General features: G+C 51.3%; 1 protein-coding gene across 6 annotated transcripts in view; it reads right to left on the bottom strand.

The window, feature by feature from the left end:
- The window catches only part of KLC4 (kinesin light chain 4), a 56,680-nt gene extending 31,505 nt beyond the window's left edge, over positions 1-25,175 (bottom strand). For 4 of the 6 annotated variants that reach the window (XM_074989261.1, XM_074989265.1, XM_074989266.1 and 1 more), the window contains exons 1-10: positions 25,063-25,175; positions 6,714-6,984; positions 6,250-6,480; positions 5,754-5,832; positions 5,351-5,576; positions 4,571-4,658; positions 3,973-4,074; positions 3,167-3,340; positions 2,938-3,037; positions 2,278-2,330 (exon numbers count right to left, since the gene is read on the bottom strand). In XM_074989261.1, the coding sequence (XP_074845362.1) occupies positions 2,278-2,330; positions 2,938-3,037; positions 3,167-3,340; positions 3,973-4,074; positions 4,571-4,658; positions 5,351-5,576; positions 5,754-5,832; positions 6,250-6,480; positions 6,714-6,962 (1,302 nt within the window). In that variant the 5' untranslated portion in view covers positions 6,963-6,984; positions 25,063-25,175. Of the gene's footprint in view, positions 1-2,277; positions 2,331-2,937; positions 3,038-3,166; positions 3,341-3,972; positions 4,075-4,570; positions 4,659-5,350; positions 5,577-5,753; positions 5,833-6,249; positions 6,481-6,713; positions 6,985-7,154; positions 7,247-24,942; positions 24,967-25,062 lie in introns of those variants that run through there. The other 2 variants (XM_074989264.1, XM_074989262.1) reach the window with 2 other exon arrangements.
- Between the last annotated feature and the right edge of the window lie 26 nt (positions 25,176-25,201).

The raw sequence follows: 25,201 nt of genomic DNA, 5'->3' as shown, positions 1-25,201 counted from the left end.
AGGGGCCAGGAGTGGTGACCTTCCAAAGAATGGGCCAACGTGGAGCCTCCTGACACATGCAAGGCTCCCTAGGCCCCTTACGTATCCTGGCACATGCCGTGTGCCTGAGCCAGGGCTCACAGTGCACCTGGCCACAGAGCTCTGGGTACACAGGGAAAGCAACAGGGCACGAAGTTGCTCCCATCAGCAATCCCATGCACCATGGCCAATAGCGCAGGCAGGCCTCCACACAGCAATAGGCCCAAAAGTAGCGAGCTTCAGTGACAGAAGGTGGCCATATGCCATCCATCAATCTCTAGAGAGCCCCTCTGCAAACAGCAGAATCTCTTCTCTAGGTGAGCCTCCAGCCAGCCCGGGGACAGCACTGACCCTGCGCCATCCAGGCAGCTGGCACTGCACCCCCAGACCCTCGCCTGCACGTGCCCTCGCACAGATGGACAGGGATGGGGAAGTTGCAGCAGGCCTCCAGGAATTCTGAGGCTGCCTCACCACACACTTGCCCATCACCTGGCTGCTTACAGGCAGGGCGACGTTCAGAACAGCCACCAGTGACAAGGGTTGGTACCTGCTCTCCTTCCAAGAGGGACATTCACAAGCTCCAGCAGTACCTCCAAACCCTACGTATGATTTAGCCATCCAGAAGTGGTCTCCGCAAGAGAGCCAGGCTGGAACCCAAAAAGCTGCAGAGGAGGGAGAGTCTAACTCCACTGCTCAGCAGTGGCACCTCCAGACACTCTCCCCCTGGCACCCAGGAGGAGACCCCATGAACGCTAGCAGGGGCTAGATGTCTGGCCTTGACAACTGCTGGGTCACTCTCTTCTCTTCCCAGAGGCTGTGCCCAGCTCTGGCTAACTACGCTGACAGCTGGTCTGTCTCTCACAGCATTGATGCTCAGGTACAGTAAGGCTGGTATTGACCCAGCAGGCTCTTGGAACCCCGGCCCAGGGGCTGGCAGCCTGCTCAGATGGAGCTGTGGCTGCAAGCAGCACCCACCACCCAGGGACAAATTAGCTTAGGGAAGGAACATCACTGCTGCCCTGAGTCCCCTCAGCTTGTGTGCACAAATCTCGGCAGTTCTGCTCTCCCCCAGGCCTTCCTACCCAGCATGGGCTTCTGCTTCTCCACGGGTCCCTCCACATCCTACAGGGACTACACTGGGAGGGGAGGAGAGCTGGGGTTCACAGATCACAGCTGGAGGGGAACAGAGGTCATGGGAGAGACCAAGACTAGACTGGGCTGTATGGGACTGAAGCTGGAACAGCTTCCAGAAACAGAGGGGGATCTCAGAGGGGCCAAGCACCTGCACCATTCACAATTAGTTACTCTCACTCCAGCCCGGCTGTCTAGCCAGTAACTCTGCCAGACCTGATGGCTGGCTGCACATGCTCACAGACCAGTGAGAGGCCTCTTTGCTGGATTTGCAGTGGCAGAGAGAAGGGGGGTGAGGGAGGCATGCTGAGTGCTTCTGCATCTTGCCTGCTGCATGAGAAGGGACACCCGCCCCCGATGTCTGTTTAGCTCACTCCATCTCATGAGCACACCTACCTCTCCCTCACAAGTGCCAGGCTCAATTTCCATTTACCAGGGAGCAGCCTAGCTCCCAAGGCCCTGTGCTGTCTGATCTGGCTGCCTTGAGTCACCCTGGCTCAGAGCTGGGCCATAAGGAACAGGTTGCTGGCCTGAACACGGGGCCTCATTCTGACTCCAGCTGCATACATGAGGAGGTTCTCTGGGGGGGGAGATACTGGAGGCAGCAGACTGCAGCCACTTCCCAGTCCTGTCTGCCTCTCCTCTCAGGCTCCCTCTCACTGATCAGCCTTATGCTCTACCCCAGGAGCGAGCTGTGAGGCGGCTTTCGAGGCCCTTTGGGGCTGGAAGCTAAGTCTGTGGCCCAGAAACACGCTGCCATCCTGCCTTCTTCTGCTGTCCAGCGTGTCCTAGGGAGAGCACTACAAGTAAAGAGAAAACATGCAGGCACAGCCAGGCCTCCCCTGCCAGAGTGCAGCCCTCCTCCCACCCAGGCACAGAAGAACAGATGCATCCCATCCGGATGCAGCACCTGCCTCCCTCCGTCCCTTTGCCTGCACCCTGCCGGCAGTGATCAGCTGCAGTGCCTGCTGCTCCACAGGGCTTACAGAAACCACACCCCACCCCACTCTGGGAACTGGAGTCTCTTCTATTCCCCAGGACAGGACCCCCCAACCCCTGGCACACAAGCTCTGCCAGTGGGATTTGCCCACTGTCAGAGACTGTGCTGGTCTGACCTCTTGCCCTCACCTTGCTCATCTCCTCCCTCTCCTCCGCATGCATCCAGATCGGTTTGTGCTCATCTGTGAACAAAAACAGAACAGAGGGCTGCTCACAAACTCAGCCTAGAGCTCTACCCCACCTGCCTAGCACAGGAGCCGGGGGCACTGGCTTCAGAAAGTGCCCTTCCTGCCCTTCCCAGGGACACTGCCTGTACCAGCAGCCTGGTCATGGAAGCTTGGCGTGGCTGTGCCCCCATCCTGGGCTGCTAATTCCTTGTTGGTTTCACAGTCATTGACCTGCTTTCCACACATAAATGACCTGCCCTAGCCCCAGGGAAAACCTCCAGCCACTCCTGGACGGTCGAGGGAGTGGGCAAGGCAGAGCCATGCTCAGGGATGGCAGCACAACTGCCGTTAGCCACACTCTACAGCCTCATTGCACTCTCCTAGGTCTTTGGCCAGGGTGCCAGCCGGCAGGGGGGAAGCAGGGCCCTTCTCTTGCCGTCAGGCAGCCAAGAGAAGTGAGCTGCACTGAGACACGCCCCGGCAGGGTGCAGAGTGCAGCAGGCCTAGAAGGGACTCATCCTGACAGCAGAAGGGAAAGTGCCTCAAGCCAGTCCCACCGCTGGGCTGGGGAACAGCTCCTCAGAGAGCCATGGCCAGGCTCCTCACCTCCGGCTGTACATACCATCCACAGAGCCAAACTCCTTCACGTGGGCACGGGTGAGGATATCCTTGTACAGCACCTCAGCATTCTGGTATTTGCCTTGTTTCAGGTAGCAGGAGGCCTACGGACAATACAGCGAGTGTATCAAGCCTCCAGAGCCCTGAATATCCCCAGCTCTCCCTCCCACCCAGTTGCTTCCCGTCCCCCCCACCCTGAGACCCCTTTTGCCTCATTCCCCTGGCAGGCGCACCAAGTTGTTCTTGGTCTTGGCCACATTGGGGTCATCAAGGCCCAGGCGGCTCTCGTAGATCTCCAGCGCCCGGAGGTAGTAGTACTCCACCTCCTCGTACTTGCTCTGGTTCTGGCACAGCAACGCCAGGTTGTTCAGCTGCTTCGCCACATCCGGATGGTCTTTGCCGAGAACCTGGGGAAGCCAGAGAACAGAGGCCTCAGAGAGCATCCCCTGCAAGGCCATGACAGGCTCCTGGGGACATCATGGCTGCTCCTCCTTGGACTCTTGGGATCGCCCTGCTCTACTGAGGGAATGGCCCTTGCCCAGCACTCCCAGAAGCTAAAAAGGCAAGGAGCAAGCAGCCTCCAGCTGGCCCCTCAGTGGCTGTGACCTGCAGCCATGTTGGGGCAGGATACCGGGAGGAGTCAGGACAAGGTACTCTGGCAATGAATGGAGGTAGAGACCTTGGACCTACAAAAAGCTAGAGGTAGGAAGACAGCAGGTGGCAGAGGTCAGCACTGGGGCCAGGGGGCAACAGCTGGAACCTGCTAGATGTTTTTCAGGGCACTGAGGACTCAGAGTCTAAAGACAGAAGGCACCTCACGATCATCTAGTTCAAACTCCTGCACATGACAGGCCACAGACCTTACCTCCCACTGCTGTAACAGACCCAACCTCTGGCTGAGTGACTGAAGCCCTCAGATCATGAGCTCTCCCCTCCACCTGGGCAGGCACACAGGAAGAGTCAAGGGAGGGCGATACGGTACGGTGCCCCAGAACTCAGGGGCAGCGCTTGGGGGTGGGGGTGGGGCTCAAGCTCGTACCTTCTCCCGGATCTCCAGGGCTCGCTTGCACAGTGGCTCCGCTTCCTTGTACTTTCCCCTCTTGCCATAGAGAACAGCCAGATTGTTGAGCGTCGCAGCAACCTACAGGAACAAGCCACATCCCAAGGAAGTGAAAAGGAACCAGAAGGAGCATTCAAAAGGGAGAGCAGGAGATGGGGAGTAAGGCCATGGTGGCTCCTTCGCCTACACCACTGCAGCGGCTGGGGCATGGCCCAGCAGGAGCTTGGCATTATGCTGCAACGCTGCCTAGCCTGTATCCAGCTGCAGGCGCCATCTCTATTAAGGAGGCACCAAAGAGTTACCCAGGATGCCCAGCGTAGAGCTCAAACTCTTCCCAAAAAACTGCTGCAGTCAAGACAGATTGCATATGCCCTCACCCACTGTGCCATGCTGTGTGGGGTGTGGGCACTCCCCGCCCCCCGGGGCTTTCCATGGCAAACTGCTGTGTAAGCAGAAAGCATTCCAGCCATGTGCATCATGGAGAAGAACGTAATGGTAGGCCCTACACTGCTGCCTGCCCCCCACATCCCAGCCAGCTGGGACACATGCCTCCAGTGCCGCGGTAGCAGATACTCACTGCAGGGTGGTCTTTCCCCAGTGTCTTCTCACGAATGGAGAGTGCATCATTTAGCAGGTGAGCTGCCTCCTTGTATTTATTCTGATCCCTGCAGCACAAAGCCAGTGAGTCATAGTCCAGACCTAGAGTGCTGGGACTCTGAACACGGGAAGCCTGGGGTGATTGTCCTCCCTACCCCTGCCGCCTTTTCCAAGTCCCAGGAGCTTCATCAACCACAGCTCTCCTTCCATTCCAGCCCACCCTCTCCCATCCCTCCCCATGTATCACAGAATCACAAAGCTGGAGGGGATTTCAAGAGGTCACAGAGTCCAGCCCCCTGCTTCAAGCAGGATCAACCCTAACTATGTCCAGGCAGGACTTAGAAACCTCTAGGGATGGAGAATCCACCATCTCTGTAGGCAACACATTCCAGTGCTTCACCACCCCCCTGGTGAAATAGTTTTTCCTAATAACCAACCTACTCCTCTCCTTCTGTAACTTTAGACCATTGCTCTTTGTTCTGCCATCTCTCACCACTGAAAACAGTTTCTCTCCATCCTCTTTAGAGCTCCCCTTCAGGAAGTTGAAGGCTGCTACCAAATCAACCCTCACTCTTCTCTTCTGCAAACTAAACAAGCCCAAATCCCTACAGCTCTCCCACAGCTTCCTACAAAGTCCACCCCAGGTTAACGGGGTCTAGACTTCATGGCCACCACTTGACCCCAGCAATTTCCAGATGGAGACTCTGCCAGATGCGGACTCCTGCAGTGGCAGGGTCCTGCTCCCTACCCCAAGGCTCACCTGTATACTAGTGCCAGGATGTTGAGCATGGTGGCCACATCAGGGTGGTCATGCCCTGATGTTTTCTCCAGGTCTTCCAGCGCCTGCTTGCAGAGTGGCACAGCCACCTCATAGCGCCCCTGTGACGCATACTGGATCACCAGGTTGTGGAGAGTGCGCAGGCGTGCTGGGATCTCATAGCCACCCTGCTGGGCAGCTGCCACTGCACTGCTGTGCTGGTGGGGCACTGCAAAACACACACAGGTAACCAGGCCAGTGCTGGGCATGGAGAACATGCAGCACATCACTTGGGCTCACACCACCACCCAGGGTGGGCTACCCACACACCTCTAGCCAGCCGGCGCTCTTACTACAGGCCCCAGCAGAAAGCAGGCGAACAGGGGAAGAGACCGGAGCTACTCACATCCTGGGCCGTGCTCCTCCTCTTCATTTGGAAACAGATCGTCCAGGGAGTCCTTTGTGGAGTCCACTTCCTTCTCTTCCTGGGTGCGGGGTAGGTGAGTAGCAGAAGAGAACCATCAGTGTAATGTGCCAGCACCCCAGTAAGACAAAACTTCCCACCTCATCCTGTGCAGGGTCCAGTGCCCCCTGAGGTCAGGCAGGTGCTCCCCCCACCCTATTGACCCTGTTCCCCTAGTCATTAAGCCCAGACCCCACCCCAACTCTCCCTCTCATCAGGCAGGGTCCCATAACATAGCTGGCTCCTGAGCTGGCAGGCCCTGGTTCAAATGTGACAAAACACTCTCCTTTTGGGCTGGCGGAGTCCCGGGGGCAGGGTTGTGAGATATTGCTGGAAGTCCAGAGCGCAAGCCATGGAGGCTGGGCACTTGTGGAAGGCCCATCCGTCCCTCCTTTGGCTCAGCCTGTGGGATGGCTCTGGGAGCAGCAATGACCCTTACCGATGGCGAGACATCCTCGTCATATTTCTTCAGCTGATTCATGAACTCCAGGTGCTTCTTCTCCTCCTCCAGCTGGGCCACCGTCTGCTCACTGCGCTGCAGCTTCTGCTGGGTGTTTGCTAGCTCATCTCGCAGCCACTGGTTTTCCTGGCACAGTCTCCGCACCTGGGCACGCAGCTTCTGCTTTTCAGACTCCACTGCATTCAGGTGGTTGGACAAAGCCATCATCACCTGGGCCGAGAGAGTCAACAACACCAGTAATCCAGCACAAGTACTAGCACAGGGTTCTCCTCAAGGCAGCTCCCCTATCGGCCTCTCTAGCCAAAGGTTAGTCACTGCCGTGCTCCGATCTGGCACAGGATTCTACAGCCCCTGGAGATAGCACATGCTGTGCGTGCCCTCCTCTGCCAGAATCCTAGGCGACCCCTACCAAGGTGTTTCTATCACACCCCCCCATTGCTCACCTGGGCCTCCCCAAGCCCCAGCTCAATCATCTCCACGGACTTGCGGAGCAGGTTGGATTTCTCATGCACCAGGTTGGCCTCCTCATCCTTCTTCAGGCACTTGATGGTCTCCAACAGACTGTGCAGGATGGAGTTGTGCTCATTCTTCAGAGCCTCCAGCCCCTGCATCACCAGCTTGGTGTTGGAGATGATCTCCTCCTGACTCAACTTGTCCAGCTTTTCCTCCCTTGGGTACACCATTGTAGACATAGTCCTTCACCTATACACGTGTCTATCAATGAGAGAAGAGCAGAGCCTTGGTGAGTGTTAGAGCCTGGCCCCAGGGAGTTACAATGGTGCAAGATTCTAACAGAGAAGCTGCTCAGAGCTCCACCTCCACGGACAAGTTAGAAGGGATGCTAGGAACCAGGCATTGGAGGATCTGGGTAGGTCTATGCTTACCAAGCACTCAACATGCTGCGATCAGTCTTCTGGAGTTGGATTTTGCTGTATCTGTGAAGATGCGGCAAAAACAGGCCTCTGCGCTCAGCCGTCAACTCTGGTACTCCACACTACTGCATGGAGTAAGGGATGTCGGCGTGAGCCTGAAGCACTCCACATTACACTAGGGCAGAAAGTCGAATCTTATATGAAGATTCTAGCTATGCTAATGGCATAGCTAGAATTGCGCATCTGGGATTGACTGCATTCCCTAGTGTAGGCCAGGCCTTTGATTACCCCTCTCTGCAAGTCCTTTCCTCTCTTCGCTGCACCTCCTTCAAGGAGGGAAGAGCTTTTGGGGCCTATCCCCTTCCAAGAGGAGGGGAATACAGAGCCACTGTCACTTGCAGGAACAATATGTGTGGGCAGTAGACAGAGAGCCAACGTCAGAGCTGACGCTCTCCTTTCTGCCCCCTCGCCTTTGGCAGCTAAGAAAGCTGATTTAGTTGCCCTTTAAGAGCTGAGATAAGTAACTGGCAGCTGGCATTGCAGTGACCACACCTCTAGTCCAGAGGTCAGAGACAGCAAGTGGGAACCTGTGCAAAGAGACATGAGGTGCCATGGCTAGGTGAGAAGAAAGGACAAAGGGAAGAGAAAGAATTTAACCCAAAATCTGTTGCTTTCTCAGCAGCACATTATCTGTGAAAGCCCCTGGCACAGAGCTAGGAACCACCAGCCTCAGCCAACCTACAGGGCTTCCCAACCTGTGAATGAAGGCACGCATTGGTCTGAGCCAGGGAAAAGAGTACAGCAGGATGTACAGAACTCAGCACAAACAAGAGGGGAAAGTGTTATACATAAGGAAATTCACAGCATTCCAACAACAGCACAGCAGTGATGCCGATGAGACTCCCATGGGAACCGCTCTTCTCGAACGACAGTAGCCTTTCTTCAGTTTAATTTGTTTTACAGCCTGCCAAGACCCCATTCACAGCACAGCATTAAGAGTCAGAGCTCCTGGGCACAAGTCCCTCCATGCCCTTGCCTGTGCCTCAGTCTCTCGTATATCCAATGGGAGACTAAACCCACCAACCTTGGCATGGGAATGGAAAGAGTTATTGTTTATAGTGGGTCATTGTTACCGCTGGAGCTCTGCACAGGAGCCTTCCACGCTGTGCCTGGGGCCAGGGGGCAACATGCACCCTACACCCCTGAGCATTAACAGATTATATGCAGCATAAGCACGGACACATTTGGCAGCTGCAGTTCAGTGTGCAAAACACTATACAAATAGAACTCCTGGGCCCTGAACATCCCTCCCCGGTAGAGCACTAATATCTGATCTCCGGCACCCTCAAGCCCACTACCCCTTTAGATGGTGTCTGGTAAAGACGTACTCCTCAGAGGTCAGTCTCTTCGCACCTCAGCCTGAGCATGCCCACTGCTTCCCCAGAGCTGAAGCATCCTGGCTTTAGGCCCCAAACCCACCACTCCAAGCGTGTCCAACTCTTACCTCACTCGGTGGCCCTGCCTAGGCCTGGAGTAGGGCCATGGACCTAGTGCCAGCGTTGGGGCATGCACAACAGCTTGTGGCGTCTGCCCACCAGCACCTTCTTCTGCACACACAGAGAGATCCCAGGTAGGCAGCGCAAGCTAAGCACACATAACCCACTGGAAGGAAGATGGCAGGTGGCCAGGGGATTTCACCAGGTAGAAGGGAGTGTGCTGACAGCTGATTCGCCTTTGTTCTGCTATTAGGACCCACCTTTGCATGTTATGGGCTCTTTGCTCAGCAACAGTCTCCTGTCTGTGTTTACAGCATAACTAGAAATCCTGCTCCTGCAGGTGCGTCATGAAGGACAGCAGAACAAACAGTTGTTACAGAAGTCCCGCCCCAGCAGGCGCACTCCTCACTCAGGGAGGCAGCTGCTCAAGAGTCCCTTACTGTTGAGTCCTCCAGTGCGTGTGGTGGGAAGGGGTGCCCCAGAGGAGAGGTGGTCTGTGTAGCTGCATAGATACAGCCCCCAGAACACTAGCTGCTTGCTTAACTTGGAGAGGACTGCCCACCTGCAGTCGGACAGCGAGTAGAAGGGGAGAGAGAGGAGAATGGCAGCCAGAGCTAGGGAGGCACAGAGAGGCTACAGAGCAGAAGGCTCTTGCACCAGCAGAGCTGCGAGATGTTGAAAAGACAGAGAGGGCTGGGCCTGCAAAGATGCTGGAACACATCCCTGGAGCAGGCTTTTTCAGGGGCCTGGAATGAAAACATGGCAGTGGGTGAAGGAGTATGCAGCAACAGCAGCACCATAGACGTGCTGGAGAGCTGGGCCTTAGGGAGACCACTGAGCAGAGGTCACGGGGAGAGCTGGGATGCCTAGTAGTCAGGAAACAGAGGGGAGAGCTGGCTCAGCAGGACAACGGAGGCTAGGAAATGGGTTAGACACAGAGGCAGGGGCTTGGGAAAAGGAGTAAAGGAAAGAAGTCCGGCCTAATGTAAGAATCAAGGTAAGGAGAGAACAATGAAGTGACTGGAAAAGGAAAGGAGGAGGTCAAGGGAAGAGGGAGAAGCAAGAAAAATAGGTGGGGAGGTGAGAGATAAGTCAGTACAATGGAGAGAAAACAGCAGATTCCTCTTCTTTGGACAGACCACCTGGGAGGCACAGGTCAGATGGAGAATAGAGAAGAGTTTGTGGCCAGGCAGAGGGAGTGAGGAATGCTAGTGGGTTGGGAGGGAGACATTAGGGCTGTTCTAAACTAAACAAAGTCTTAGGCTGGGTCTACACTTACCTGGAATATCAAACAGCTGCTATGCAATTTTAGGCATACCAAAAAAAAAAAAAAAATTTACACCCATCAACACTGGCCCCTGTCCCCACTGCAGAATACTGACGGGAGCACTCCTCAGTTGGCATTCCTTAATCCTTGCCGCTCGCAAGGAGTTCCAGGGTCAACAATGACCCCAGAATGCACTGTTTCGTTCATGTGCAAAACAGCACCCCGGAGAATTGAACCTAAGCGTTCTCTCTTCCGTGGTGAGTGTAGACAGCCTCAGAGGGGCAGCTGTGTTAGCCTGCATCTGCAAACATCAAGTATTTGGTGGCACCTTAATTTGGGATATATACAGATTTGGGCATATGCTTTTGCAAGTTAAAAAAAAAAACCACAATCACTTAATCAGATGCATCTGACAAAGTGGTTTGTGCCTACAAAATCTTAAGCCCAAATAAATCTGTTAGTCTCTAAGGTGCCACCAGATTCCTCGTTTCTAAACTGAAGAGTTACAATGGGCATAACTACATCTCTTGTGCTATGAAAAACATACACTGCGCCTCCCCCAAAACCAGTGTAGTTAAGCCAATCTAACCTTCACCTTCCATCAACCTAACTTCCAGTTCTCAGGAAGATGGATTATCCAGTGACAGGAGACACCCTTTATTGCCGTAGTAAGTGTCTACAGCTGTGGCTGGACCATGTCCACAAGTCGGGGGCCTGAGTGTGTGGCTGGGGGACAACCCATCCTGGATGGTGCTCCCTCCCTCAGTCCCCTCCTCCCACGGGTGCCAGCTCAGGCCCCACTGCCCCAAAGCATTCGTTTGCAAATTCCTCCTCAAACATGCCCCACAGGTTGGGGATCACTGTCCATGTTGAAATGCTTTAGTGGTAGCATGTTAAAAGACAGAGAAGCCCTTAGACCAGGGGTCTGCAACCAAAATAGTGAAAAGAGCCATTTTTTCCAAAGTCAGTTACAAAATTAAGGCTTCAAGAGCCACAATGCACATGAATATGAGATGATCCTTAATAAATAACAGCAAACTGTACTTTGTCACCCTTATAAAGAACCCTTACTTAAGAACAGTGCACACATAGTGATTTGTACCAGTTAGAAAGTTAAGTTACCCCCATCTCCAGGCTTTACCAGCCTCAGCCCCTAAATCTGCCCCCTATCCCCAAGCTTCACCCCCACCCCAATCCCCATCCTCAGCTACCCTGCCCCAACCTGCCCACTGAACCTGGATCTTACTTGCCCACCCTCTGCTCTCTCCTCCACGTGTTCTGGGTCTCCCCCCAAACTTGTCAGGCTAGAAAGTGCCTGCAACTTTCCTAGCCGCTCTCTACCCAGTGGCACTGGTGCCGGACTCTCTGGGTAAGGTCCTGGGGGAGCTGACCTTGCACCACTGGATGCAGCTTCAGGCTCCAGTGGCTGCTGTGGAGTGAGGAGGAGCTCGTGGGTGCTGTGCTGTGCTACCTGGGAGGAGGCACTGGCCCTGCAGGGAGGGAAGCTGCCCCTGCCACCTCTTCCTCCTTAGTCCGGCTGGGCAGGTCCAGCAGGGGCAGGCGTGGCTGCGGGAGGGGCAGACTTGGCCAGCCCTCCCCCTGCTCTCGTCCTCACATGTAGCACAGGCAGCTCCCTGCACTGCCCCTGCTTAAATAACGGAACTAAGTTGAATTGGTTTAACGCCAGCCATTAAACCAATTCAGTTTAGTTCCATTATTTCAGCAGGAGCAGCACAGGGAGCAGCAAGAGGAGTCAGCAGCAGCAACGCCTGGAGCCACGAGTGGCTCCTTAAAAAAACTGCAGATTGCCGACCCCAGCTTAGATTCTGCATATTGGGAGGCAGCTCAGGAGAGCCACTGAGGAGATTTCCAGCTCAGAGGAAGATAATGAAACACAGCTTGCCTGGAGGAACAAAGCAGAGAAATGCCTGCAGCTACTGGAGCCGCAAGGGGGAAACATGCTCCCCATTTAAGCCCTGCCACTCTGAAGGAGGTACTCACAGAAAAAGGGCATCCCAGTCACAAGAATGGCAGGACAGTGACACCTGGAAAGGGCTTGACCATTATCTTCCAGGACTTATTGCCACATGAAGCCACAATCTTGCAACTAAGTCACCCAGATAGCAGAAGACACTGGGACTGCAGCCTAGGCTCCAACTCTGGGAAAGCAGGAAATGGGAATCACAGACCCTCACTAGAGTGAAGTGACACTAATGCCCCTCTCCCCATGTCTCAAAGGCTTCTCAGGAAGGTGGCATAATCCTGGTTAGTGGAAGTATGTAGGAACTGTTTGGAAACAGACCTGGGAAAGCTATGCCCCTCCAATCCCTACACTTTTCCTTCCCCAGTTCCAATTACTACTATTATCTTCAACCTACAGAGAAAGAATTTAGACAAAGAAATTAAGCATAAAGTTAGGAGCCATCTTCTAATATTTTGGCTTAAGTGGCTTACCAAACACAGCACGGGAAGTCTGCACCACAGAAACCGAGACCTCAGCTATCTTAGGTCTCTATTTAGTGCCCCAATTACAGAATCATTGCTTCTTTTCCCGTCCTGCAGCTTCCTTCCTCCTACACTAACCCAGGAATTCTACTACATACAAACTCTTTGCTAGACTAGTGCAGCTGGGTAGAAGTGACATGGTAGAGCACCCATCTTACATGGGCAGCAAAGCCAGGCACAGATTTGGCCTATGTTTTCTAAGAGACAGCATGTCTTAGTGGTTATTCAGCAATACTGTTGCTATTCCCGGCTCAGCTAGAAGTGGCCTTGCAGAATCTCTGCTGTCCTCATTTGCAGCTGAGTCTGAACGACAAATAAGGTACATAAGTGCGTGCTTCCCTGTTGGTGCAGGCCCATATAAGAGCCTACTACTGCTCTAAGGGAAAAGGTGCTGCTCCTTTAGCTCAGGTGGCAGAGCCCACCACCACCCTGGGGCCGGAAGGAACCCCCAGTCCTGTCAAGAAAGGCCCCTTTCCTGTCTTCTCTGTTGCTGTTTAGAATGGGTGGTGTAACCCAGCCTATGAACTGTATGCTAATAATACTGATTATCTAAGAATTCCCAGTTACTACTCAGGTTTGACAGGTTTTTGTCCCAAGATCAGGCTCAGTATTATTAAAGTCACCACTTACTTGGGAACCACAACTTTCACTGCAACCACCACACTTCACAAACCCTTCTGTATTTGTAACAGTTTATTAGCACATTTAGCAAAACCACAAAACCCAGCAAGGTAGATCGAGATAATACAGAACGTACATCTGAATAGCCATACACTCCCACCAGCACTTGCAGGGCACAAATGTTCTGCAATGTTAGCCATTATGTTCCTCATTGTCATCACCCTCCTCCTCCTCCACAGCAGTAAGGAACATCCAAGCACCTCCCAAGGGCTACAGCTCTCACGCCTCCTCTCGTAGGCTGGAACACAATTTGTGTAATTTGCTGATGCCAGTGTGTCTAATGCATACTCAGTTAGGGGTTCTTTCTTCCTTACTGTTCATCATCCTACTAATGTTGGGAAGCCCTTCTCTTATAGGTTAGTATATTTATGATCTCCACTTATCATATACATCAATACATCGCCATAGCATTCTTATAGCTCATATTCTGTGGTTCACTGGTGTCACTATGGACAAACTTTCCCCTTAAACATTCCATTCCCCAAAACTCAGGGATGACTATCAGGACACTTATTTGCACCAAAGTCCACAGACCTCAAGCCTCATGCTACCTGCTGAAGCCAATGGCATACAGTATATAGGCCTGCAAGTTCCCTTCATTATTGCTGAATAAAAGAAATGCTAAAACTAGCACTATGGGCTACAACGAGGAACTGAAGCTCTGTCAGTATGGCTAACATGCCATCTCGCTGAAATCAGACTTTTCTGTATTTCTAGCTCCAGCCTGCTGCTGGGTACCCTCTGCTCCATCAGAAAGGAGAGCCCAGAGGTAGATTGCCAGGGGGCTCCTGCACCTCTTTTTCCCCCAGATGATAATTGTTGCTCACACAAGACTTTTGCAACTTACAGCAGTCTAAAGTTTTCAGCCTCTGGCACTTCTTGTTCAAAAAGACTTCAGATTTTTATATCCATCAGCCTGGCTCCCTTCTCACAAAGTGGTGACTGCTCTCATTGTGGTGAGGAGGGTGCTGCAAGTATTCTGGAGGGATCCCCTGGATTTCAGGTTTGCCTGTCCCCAAGATGCCCTGGCCACGGGACTTGAACATTTCCCCTCTCTCTTGCCACCTCCAGGACATTCTATAGTGTTCCAGCTCAGCCCCTGAACTGGACAATTTCCAGTTCAATTTCCTAGTTAAAACTAGGAGATTTGGAAGTCTACAAAGCAAGAAAGCCCTCAACCCTTCCACAAGCAGCACAGGCCCTTCTGGGGCCTTCTCAGCACAGGATCTTAATGCATTTCAGACCCCATTTTAGACACGGAAAACTAGACACAGAGGGGGAGAGACTTGTCCAAGAGAAGTGTCTTCCAGGCACAGCTGGGAATAGAGCCAAGGAATCCTGACCCAGAGCACCCCCTGGCATTCTAGCCCTGAGCTGAACATACAGAGTTCTGCAACACTTCAAGCTATTTCAGCCAGGAACCCCAGAGCTCTGTATATGCACCTCAGTCCCGGCTTACAGGAACACCTCCTACTCCTCATCTGAATTATACAGCAGTCCTGACTATTCCAACCTTGGGGTTCTTCCATTCCTCTCTTGAGGAAACAGCATGGCAGCAGAGCTAGGTGTAGGTATTTAGAAGGGTCTGACAATGCCAGACTTCAAGGCTTGTCTAATTGACCCACTCCAGCCTCACATACAAGAGAGCACCAGATGCATGCTGGCAGCTAGAGCTCAGATGGAGGGGAAAGATATCTCAGCAGCACCACACTCAGCTACTCCATAGTAGAGCCCAATGCTGAACATGGGGGGCCCAGGCTAGCCAAAGACTTGAACAGAATCTGGATCCATCTAACAGGATGAGAAAACAAAAAAAAGTAGTCCTGTAGCACTTCAAAGACTAACAAAATGATTTATTAGGGTTTTATGTTTTAAGGGCTTGTGTGTTTTATGTTTCATGTTTTTGTTCACCTTTTAAGTGCTCCAGGACTGCTTTTTTGTTTTGTGAAAATATAGACTAACACAGCTACCTCCCTGTGACAATTCAGAATTTAAAAAAAAAACCCACCACACACCAACTTTGCTTAAGAGGATTCAAACTACCCATTTGTCTGTTTAAGCAGTGGAGGGTGGCAGCAGAAAAGGAATCATCCAGCCTGAATTATGGTCCCAAGCACTGAGAGCAGCCTTCTACCACCTCCTCTTGTTCCCCCTGTAGAGTCCAGCTGTGTTAAATAGCTGAGAGAGATGGGGCCAAAGAACGTGAAGTCATCCGAGTCATGGGGTGCCCTTTTATGGGTACAGAAGCAGCCTATCAGCAGGCAATCATTCATTAGCCCTTGAAAATGACCACCCCAAAGGATTTGCCCGCAGTTACAGGACAGCCCCCATTTACAGCTTTCCCAGAGCAGGAAGGTCCACATGTGGTACAGAGCCTTCCAGACACCAAAGTAGCTCTATGGCAACGGGTGCTAATGTCAAGCTGGCTGGGAGCAGCTGCTGTATGCAAGCTCAAGAGAAAACCCTCCCTGCACCACCACCACCGATAAGGGCATTGTGTGCTCTTTGTCCGCCTCAGCAAAGCTTTTCCAGGGTTCTTCTCAAGGGCGAAGCTGCTTCTAAGAAGAGGGCAGACACACAAGCCCACCCTTCAAAGCTGGGGAGTCTCAGATGAGCAGCTTTGGACAGGGAGCACCCCAGCAGCTGTGGGAGGGACAGGGAACGTGTGATCCCAGAACAAGCCAAGGTTTGCCCCCACAAGAATTTACCTAACACTTACTAACCAGGAATCCTTGTGCAGACAAAGCACAGTGCTTGTAGCATCTGCTGAGCAGGCTGAGATAAAGACGAGGCTTCCCTCCTCATAGGGAGAGAGACAAGGGCCCAAGAGACCTGCTTCCTGGGGACAGGGCAGTGTGTTTTAACGGAGCTTTTCATACGGCTGTGGGGCCACTGAACCACAGGAAAATAAATAAATAAAAGTCAGGGCCAAGTGAGGGGAAAAACCTCCACAAACAAACTTCACTGATGTGGCCCTGAATGAGAAACGGGGGGAAAAAAAAAAAAGAAAGACTCCCCTCACATAGCAGCCCCACAGCCAAGGAGGGCTGGGCTATTAGATTTTGTAGGCTTCCCTAGGCTCTAGGAGGGGGCCAAAAATGACGGCTTGTGTGTGGGAGGAGGGGTGAAGGAACAGGCTGGAGGTGTGGGGTCTGGGCAGCAGGGGGTGGAGCAGCAGTCCAGGAATAGGGTGTCTGAGCAGGAAGAGGGGTACAGGAGTAGTCTGGGCAGGAGCTCTGCTCCCCTTCCCTCCCATTCACTAAGGAACACTCTCTTCCTCGCAAGCAGCTGCCGGGATCCCTGCCGCAGTCACTCCTGGCAGGGAAGGGCTCCCGCCTTCCCCCACTGCCTGCCACCAGGGGTGGCGGTGGATAGTGAACACTCAAGCAGCGGCTGTCTGGTTGCCTGGATGCCCAGCAGGGCATGCAGAAGCAGGTCCAGCACTTGCGTGCTGACACCAGTGCCCGCTGACCACCTCACCTGCCTATGTGCAGGAGGAGGAGCTGGAAGTGTCCATGCTGCATGTAAGTGGGGTGGAGTGGGGTCAGCCTCTTCAAGCAGGATGGATTCAGTGGAACCACCTGAGTCCCTCGGCAGGCCAGATCAAACTGTCTGGGGGGCCAGATCTTGACCACAGGGCAGGGATTCCCCACCCCTGTACTAAGGAGCCTTGAAATCTGCTACTGTGGCTCATCCTTGGATTACTCCTGGGGGCAGTGCACACAGATACCCCCTCCCCAAGAAGAGCTGCATGGCAACTGAACTGAGATTGGAAGGAAGTCCAGTGCCTCCGATAGCCTTCTTTGAACTACTCATGGTTTCACTCATAAGATCAGCTGAGCTGGGGCAAAATCAGGTCTCCTTGAGGTGGCAGGAGAGATGGGAACTGTTCAAGTCCTTCAGGCAGGGCATGCCTCAGGGACAGGCAGACCTGAGAGCAAGGAGATTAATGTAATACCACACTCCTCACCACAATAAGAGCAGTCAGGCGGGAGCCAGGCTGGCAGGTGGCCTTTAGGAATTCTTCTCCAGTCCCTATTAGTTACATTACACACTGAGGGCTTGTCTACACTGGCCATTAATACAGTACTGCCACTGCAGTTCAGTCACTCTTCAGCACCAGAGAGAGCTCTCTCAGCAATTAAAAAAAGTCCACCCCAAGGGAGTGGTAATGACACTTTTCAGCAACACCACTCACCACTCAGGGTCAGTGTTCCTGTAATCTGTACATGAAGGAGAAATTCAAATGCTGCCTAGCTGATTAGCAGAGTGCCCACAGATAGGTTTTGTATTTCTATTGGTAGTGCACATAAAAATCCACCCATGGATGAAAGATTAGAGGGAACATTGCTCAGGGATGTGTTTTTTCACACTTCTGAATAACTAGTTCCTGTGCTGAAAGTGGCTGTATAGACATGGTCTGAGAAGCAAAAAGCCTGTGAGGACCCAGGTAGGAAGAACAAATAAGGAAATATAACCTTATCCAGTAGCAAAGGACTACATACATTTCAGGCTTGACTGCTTTCCACTCTGAGGAGGACTGAACATACTGTCACTGAACTGGGAGCAGAAGCCCCTAGCAAAGAGGTACCCTGTGGAAAAGGGTGAAGAGGAAAGGGCAGTTTCTCAGTAAGCTATCCAACATACACTTTGGATTTCTCCATCAGAAGCTAGGGAATCACTAATCCATCCCAAGTACTAGAGGGGGAGCCATGTTACTACGTATCCACAAAAACGAGAAGTCCTGTGGCACCTTAGACTAAACAGATTTTTTGCAGCATAAGCTTTCGTGGGCAAAGACCCACCCTCGTTGGACTCATCTGACGAAGTGGGTCTTTGTCCATGAAAGCTTATTCCTCCCCTGCCCCTCCAAAAAAAAAAACCTATTACTCTATATGATGCCACCAGACTTCTTGTTAATCCATCCAGCTTTCTCTTCTCCCCATTCAGTACAGGTTCCCATACCATGCTCATTACCATCTCTCAGTCCCTTCCAGCTGGGCATTAAGCAACGTGACTACACGGGTCACATGTTGTTTGTTCTCTCATCCTCTCTCCAGAGAGGGAAGCATGCACGGTGGCATGTCATGTTTTGGTATTAGGAGGAGGTAGCTGTTAGCAAAAGATATGTTTGTGTGAGTGTTTATATCAGACAGGTGAAAAAAAGGTGCCTTGTACATGGAGCACAAAGCAGTGAGGTTTGTGCTGGTCTTAGTTCTTGGAGAAGGTCATTACAGTTTGCAAGGTGGGAGGGCCCCAGAGCCCAAGTTCCAGCCCAAACCCAAACACCTAAACCACATTAAACGGCTCCTTAGCCCAACTGCGTCAGCTGACACAGACCATTGCAGACATACCCTTAGCATCCAACATGCAAAAGCTGGACAACACACTTGTGTCAGGCTGTATAAGAGGCCCTAAGGGGAATGATCTGGGAAACCCACTGATTGTGCATTTGAAACTAGGGTAGCCAATGCACTAAAAAGCACCCAGACAAGGCCAGAAGGGACCACAGTGACTAGTCTGACATCCTCCATAGAACATATCATCGGACTTCCTTGAAGTCTTTTGCGTTCAAATTAGAGCACAGCTTTTTCCCCCCTACTATTAAAATCAACATTTGATGTTCTACCAGTGATGGAAAATCCATTACCACAGTTGAGTTGTTATAATGGTTAATTACTTTCACATATAATTTGACATCATATTTCTAACCTGAAATTGTCTAGCTTTAACTTCCAGTTATTGGCTTGTTAGAGCTTTGTCTGCCAGACAGAAGAGCCCATTATCAATTTTCTGTTCCTCATGCATGTATTTCTAAACTGTTCAAGCCAAACCTTTCATTTCTCTTTGCTAAGTTAAACAGAGTTAGTTCATTGAATCTACAATTATAAAATCCTGTTTTTCAAGCCTTTAATCAATCGTTCTCTTGGCTCTTTTCTCAAAACAGATTTTTTATCATCATCATCATCCCTGAGCTGGACGCAATCCACATAGTGCCACATACGCAGCATGGATTAAAATAAAAACCCACACAACACAACCACAGGACTTTTTAAATAAGCCTATACTTAAAAGTCCATCTAAAATTAAAATCTGAAATGACAACAAACCAGTGTTAAAGCCTAAACTTACAATATACTCAAATTTAAATTAAAATAAAGACCAGTATAGGTTTGCTGCCAAAATTGCAAAGAAAATTAAACCACCAAATTGACAGAAGTCACTGGCTAAGCAACTGCCAGAGTTTGTTGAAGAGCTAAACTAGTTTTCAATAGCAGCAGCCTTTTCTACAGATGAAGAAACTACTTTTTCCTCTAACTAGTTTAGTTCAATGACCATTCCATTCCAAGGGAATAGGAAAACAGGAAACCTTCTCCCCTGCCCTCCAATCTAAAAACTCTTTGTATGAGAGGATGAGATCTACCAGTTTTAAATTCTTGAAGAACATCCTGACTAAAATCAATCTGTTCAAAGAACCATGTATAACACTTCTTTAGTTTTCAACAAAGAATGTTAAGATATGCTATTACAAAAATTCTTATGCACTTAGCACATCTAAGGTAGTTTTACTTTATTATTAATATAAGTTGTTTTGTGCATTTAACTCAAATTTTCATCTAATAGAGCATGAAACAAAAAATCATAAGACAAGAGACTAATGACCTAGTAAATAAGAAATTATCACACCCTGTATTAAACAAATTTAATAATTAAAAAATCTGAGAGGTGTAAGATAAGCTGTTCAGATGCTATGGTGGTGTGAGACCTAACAGTATGGGGGAGGAGAGAGGTCACCATTAACATGATTTACAAAGGCACTAGTAAATATTCACTTTACTGCCTACCCAGATATTCTGCTACAGTACTCAGTATATAGGAGAGGTTAAGTGTTGCCTATGCAAGGAGCGAAATATTTTAACAGTGCTTGCCCTTGAGGAGGCAGGAGAGGGGAGGGACAAGGATGGCATTTATATATAAAACAGACCATAGATCCTAATAAACAAATCACAGGAGATGATTAGGGAACAGAGCAAAGGAAAGTCAATTCAGTTGTACGCTGCATGTAACAGGAATTCGCTAACATCCAGTGAGCAAGAAAAAAAATTATTCTCAGATGAGAATAAGTGATAGGCAGCCTAAGATCATCATCTTAGGGAGAGATCTCAGCCCTTTTAAAATACAAGATGAAGCTTTAAGGGCTTATTCTCATACTAATGTAGGCCTCATTTACCTGAGGGCCACCTGGTGAAATACTAGGGTTATGACATCACCAGCACTAGGGAAGCAGAGATTCTAGCCGATCAAAAGCAAGGACTTTCATTTCCCAGCCACTTCAAATTCTTTGCTGTTAGTACCGATCAAAACACAAACACTTGATACGAAAGGTCTCTTTATACAAGATTCCCGGCACTTCTAATTAAGTGTTGAGAGAGCTCAGAGTACAGATGAGCGCCTGCCCCCAAGGGACTTTCCAGAAAAAACAAGACCCAGCACTTTGGATATTTTTCAGATAAAAGTAGAATATAAAGGAAAGCTTTATAGAAAGCAGACAGATTTCCAGGTTTGGAAACGGTCACAGAGAAGCCAGAGAACATGCCATGGTCTCTTGTACTTTGTCCTGCAACAGGGACACAGAGACTGCCCAACTTTCGTCTTCCTGATAAGCAAGCTAAGAGAAAGAGAAACCCCTTCATATCCCATCCATTCCTTTGCTGGATGCTAGTGCAGGGGTGTTCCTACTGCACATTCACCAGGACTGTCTAGCCTAGTTTGTAACCTCCCAAGAGGAGGTTTCCAGTCTACCTCACTGCAAAAGCATGGCCAAATACAGTCCTTTGTAATAGGAAGGTACCAAGTCAGTCCTCCCTCCTTCCCCAGGATGTGACTCATTCCACCCCCAACCAACACCTTGCACCAGAAAGGAGTGGTACCTGGATTCCTACAGAAGCTTGTCAGGTATTAGCACTCATACACCCAGGGAAATTGCGAAGACCGGAGGACTCCAAGATGCAGTTACAAACACAAAGGTAATACCTGCTGCTTTGACCTCCCTTCATGCAGGCACCACAGACACTAGGCAGCTCAGCAACCAGCCTCCTCTTACTGCAGTGGGTTGGGGAGGAGTTGCAACTAGGCTACAGAAAAGCTATCAAGTGCTCCCAAGAGAGTCAAGAAGCCAAACAGTGCTGGAAAAAACAGTCAGTGTAGCATCCCAAATTCCCACAGGCTTCTACCTTTAGGAGGCAGTGGAAATCCCAGCACCAAGGTGTTGCCAGACAGCTAGAGGGCCCTGCCCTACAGATACAACCCAAACTTCCTGCACTGCTGTTCTGTGGAGTGGGATCTCAGGGACAGTACCTGGCCCAGTGTACTCATGTCACCACCTTCTTCCTCTGCCCCCAGTAGGTGACTTAGGATTTGCTGGGTTTTAGTAAGACATTACGTCAACAGCCCTGTTTGGAATCTCATTCTCAGTGTGAGCCTCTCAGGACAAGTGTGTGGAGCTTAAGGAACTCTCAAACTAGGCAATAGCTCCCTCCGGCACTGCTGGGTTATTAGTTATTTTGTGTAATGGTAGCTCTTGGACTCTGAAGTGTTAGGCACTGTACACACAAAGAACGAGAGATGGAGCCAGCCCAGAATTCCTGATCTGTTTACACAAGTTAGCCACACAGTTGCTGACAGGCTGACATCTACCAGAGTGCCAGGAAGGATACAGCTTGGCAGTTAGAGGAGGATGGCTGGTACAAAATTTAACTCCTAAGGTGTCCACCCTTCAGCCTGGTCCACCCCCACAAAAACAATGCCATTAATGGGGCAAAATGAATAGAGATGCACCGCCATATTGATACTCCTTAAAATGGCTCCCTAATCAGGGATTTCTTGTCTACCCCACTGCTACAGCACTATGGCTTGCTGCCTCCTGGCCCTGTCCTATGTAGTGTCCCTGGCTAAGAGGAAAGAAGCCCAGCGCAATGCTCTCTTCATCCTGCTTCTGTAGGGCATCAATATCGGGATATCTCATTCACCCTCTCCTGCTGAATGTCTGTTATACCCACTTGTGTCTTGTCTCAAAAGATGTCTTGTCTCACAATGATACAACTAACATGTGCTTGTCATCTCACTGCAGAATCCTGGCCACTATAGTTTTACCAGAGAAGGACAAGCCACTATAGTTTTACCAGAGAAGGAAAACCTCACTGCACCACAGTAGAAACCAACCTCTCAGCTCCACAACAAACATGTATTAGTTATCTCCCTGTAAACAAAAAACACAAAACAAAAAAACAAACAAACACCTTTTTCAGTCAGTGAAGACATGGCCTAGCTAGACTGTCAGATCCTCAGTACAGTGACTACCTACAGTGCACTGCACAATAACTACTGCTACAGCCCTCTGCCCCCAACACTTCCTCTCAGGACAGGCTCCCCTGTTCCCCAGTATTTTACCTTTTGTAAAAATTAAAATGCATACAGAGGATAAGGAATCCGGATGGCTCTCTAGGGCAAGGAGCTTTACTCATGCATCAGATGGGGCTGGTTTCCACCCAAACTGAAGAAGAAACACCTAGTAAACTCTAACTTACAGGTTAAGTCTAATTGCGGTGACTGCACCAAGCAAAAACCAAAAACTTGTCTTGACTAAGAGTAATTATTAACTCTGCCCTGCTTCTAAGGCAGCTCAAGTCCAGCCCCACCTGTCTCTTACCCAGACAGAGTTGCAGCTGTTCCAGCAATTCATGGGAATTCTAGACTCTTATTAACAGACTCACCTGTCACTTAGAATTAAGGTTGTTTCATGGTGTGGACAGAAAGCAGCATTACTGTTAACACCTGTGTTATAGTGGCATAGGTTTTAGCAGGGTACACAATGCTCATCTACAATCCAGTTCACATAGTCTCTGAACTAGTGCAATTATCCATATAAAACTTCTATTTCCCAAACATGCTTTACACTGCTTTCCTACCCCTCTTCAAACTTCAGACCAGGCATTCTGACACCTGCCAGCATCAACCGCAAACCATCACTCATCCCCCAGCCTCACCTGGCTGCAGATCATCCTCCAGTTCACCTGTACATTCCTACCCAGAAGTCAACACCTCACCTTCACACGAAGAGCAAATCCCCCCACCATACCCTTCTCAATTACCTACTACACTCAAAAACTGTAATTTCACAACTCCTTCTCCAGACATTACACAGAAACAACTACCCAGTCCCTTACCTTTCCTATGCACCCTCACACTGCAACTGGCAGTTCTCACCTTCCAGAGGTAGCCCACCTTCTACCAATCCCCTTTCTATGCATATAGTATACAGATCTCAATATCCTGTTCACAGCTGGCAGGCACCTTGTCACAGAGGAGACAAGAGACTTAGCATGGTCATAAAGCAGGTATTTTCATTTGCCGCGAGTTGATTCAAGAGAACTTCTGACACTGTGTTTCTGACCAGGAGAAGACACAGAGCAGGACACTAGGGACCCTGACAGAGATGGATCATCCCTGTTGGATGGATGGCTACTTGGCACCAGAACTAAGGGCTGGAAGCTTTTAAAGTCTGCAATGTGATCTTAGACTGACATTCAGATATTTTCACCCTTTGCCCCTTCCCTTCACTGGAGAAAGGGTAAAAACACTGCAGTATATGATGCAGAGGATTAACTCTTCAAAAGGTGAACAGACACACCAGGTCAAGTGATGTGCCACACTCCTGCAGACTTTGGAGTGTTCAAGAGCAGTATGTACAAAGGTATCAACTAACTCCAGTTAACTGGCAATCAATTAACTTGAATTGCAACGCAGAGAAACCCAAAGAAGGCAGTTATTTCACTCAGCAAACCTTACTCTTACTCCAAATCCAAACCCCTTTCTCAGAAATGCTTCCTGAGCTTTGGACCCACGTCAAAATAGCCCTGACTTCTATGCATCTCCTCAGCAAGCCACCCACAGCCTCTAGTTTCCTTAGTATTAGCCATGTTATCCCATCCCTCTGCTGTGCAGAAGGAGCATAGGTAGTAGATGTGTCTTGTGGAAGGGCAGAACAGAGGTTTCACTGAAAGAGGATTTCATACCCAGTTCTGCCTTTACTGATAATTAACACCCCCCCCCCACACACACAAAACCACACAAAAGGTGAAGGGCCTAGTTATCTCCCGCCTTTGCCAGACCCTCTTTACCATGATCGCTCAGCACCAGCCAAGGGCTCCCTGCAGTTGGGCTGCGCTTTTGGGCAGGCAGCCCCGGATCTGCCATCGCCAAGCGAAGCACTGACGAGCACGGCTCTGCCACACGCCAAGGGCAGACAGACACGGGGTTCGTCAAGTCAGACCCTTCCCTAACCGGGGCCGATTCCTCCCTACACCACTAGCTCTGCCCCAGGTCCAGCGGGGAGGCTGGCGAGGAGACAGACCTGGTCGGTCCCCTCTCACCCACCCCCGGCACAGGGCCGGCTCTCGAGACGGGCCCAGGCTCGCTTTCGACACACGAAGCAGACGCCTCCCCTCGGGTCCCCGCTCACTGGCGCGCCCGGCCGCTGGGACCCTTCCCTCCGCAGCGCCCCCGAGAGCCCAGCAGCGGGTGACGCGTCCGCGGTGGGGAGAGAGCCCAGACCTGCCGCCCGGGTGCGTCACACGCCCCTGACCCGCGTCTCTGGCTTCGCGGCCCTGCTCCCGGGGGGGTGGGGGGGTGACCCCGCGGGGCTGCCCGAGCCCAGGGCGCCTCCGCCGAGGGACGAGCCGCTGCCGCTGCGCTGCGCTGCGCCGGGCGCCCCCGGCCAGCCGCGCTCCCAGGCAGGGCCCGGGGGTGGGGGGGAATTGCCTCACCTCCCGGGGGCGCCCCATTTACCCACCACAGCCGCAGCGGGGCCCGGGGCAGCGCCCCGCGAGTCACCCCTGCGCCCAGCGCCCGCCGCCGAGCCGAGCCGAGCCGAGCCGCGCCGCGCCGCGCCGCGCCGCGCCGCCTCACTCACCCCTCAGGCGCCGGGGGGAACCGCCACTAACCGTCCCCTCAGCACGGCCGGGCCCGGCCCCTTTAAATCCAGCTCGGCCGCCTCAGCCCGGCCGCCGCTTCCCACAATGCCCCGCGGGGAGGGGCACGTGACCCGGCGG

This window comes from Carettochelys insculpta, chromosome 3 (genome assembly GCF_033958435.1).
Source record: "Carettochelys insculpta isolate YL-2023 chromosome 3, ASM3395843v1, whole genome shotgun sequence".
NCBI lineage: Eukaryota > Metazoa > Chordata > Testudines > Carettochelyidae > Carettochelys > Carettochelys insculpta.
The sequence above is the reverse complement of the archived record's forward strand: the minus strand, read 5'-3'. Positions and strand labels throughout refer to the sequence as shown.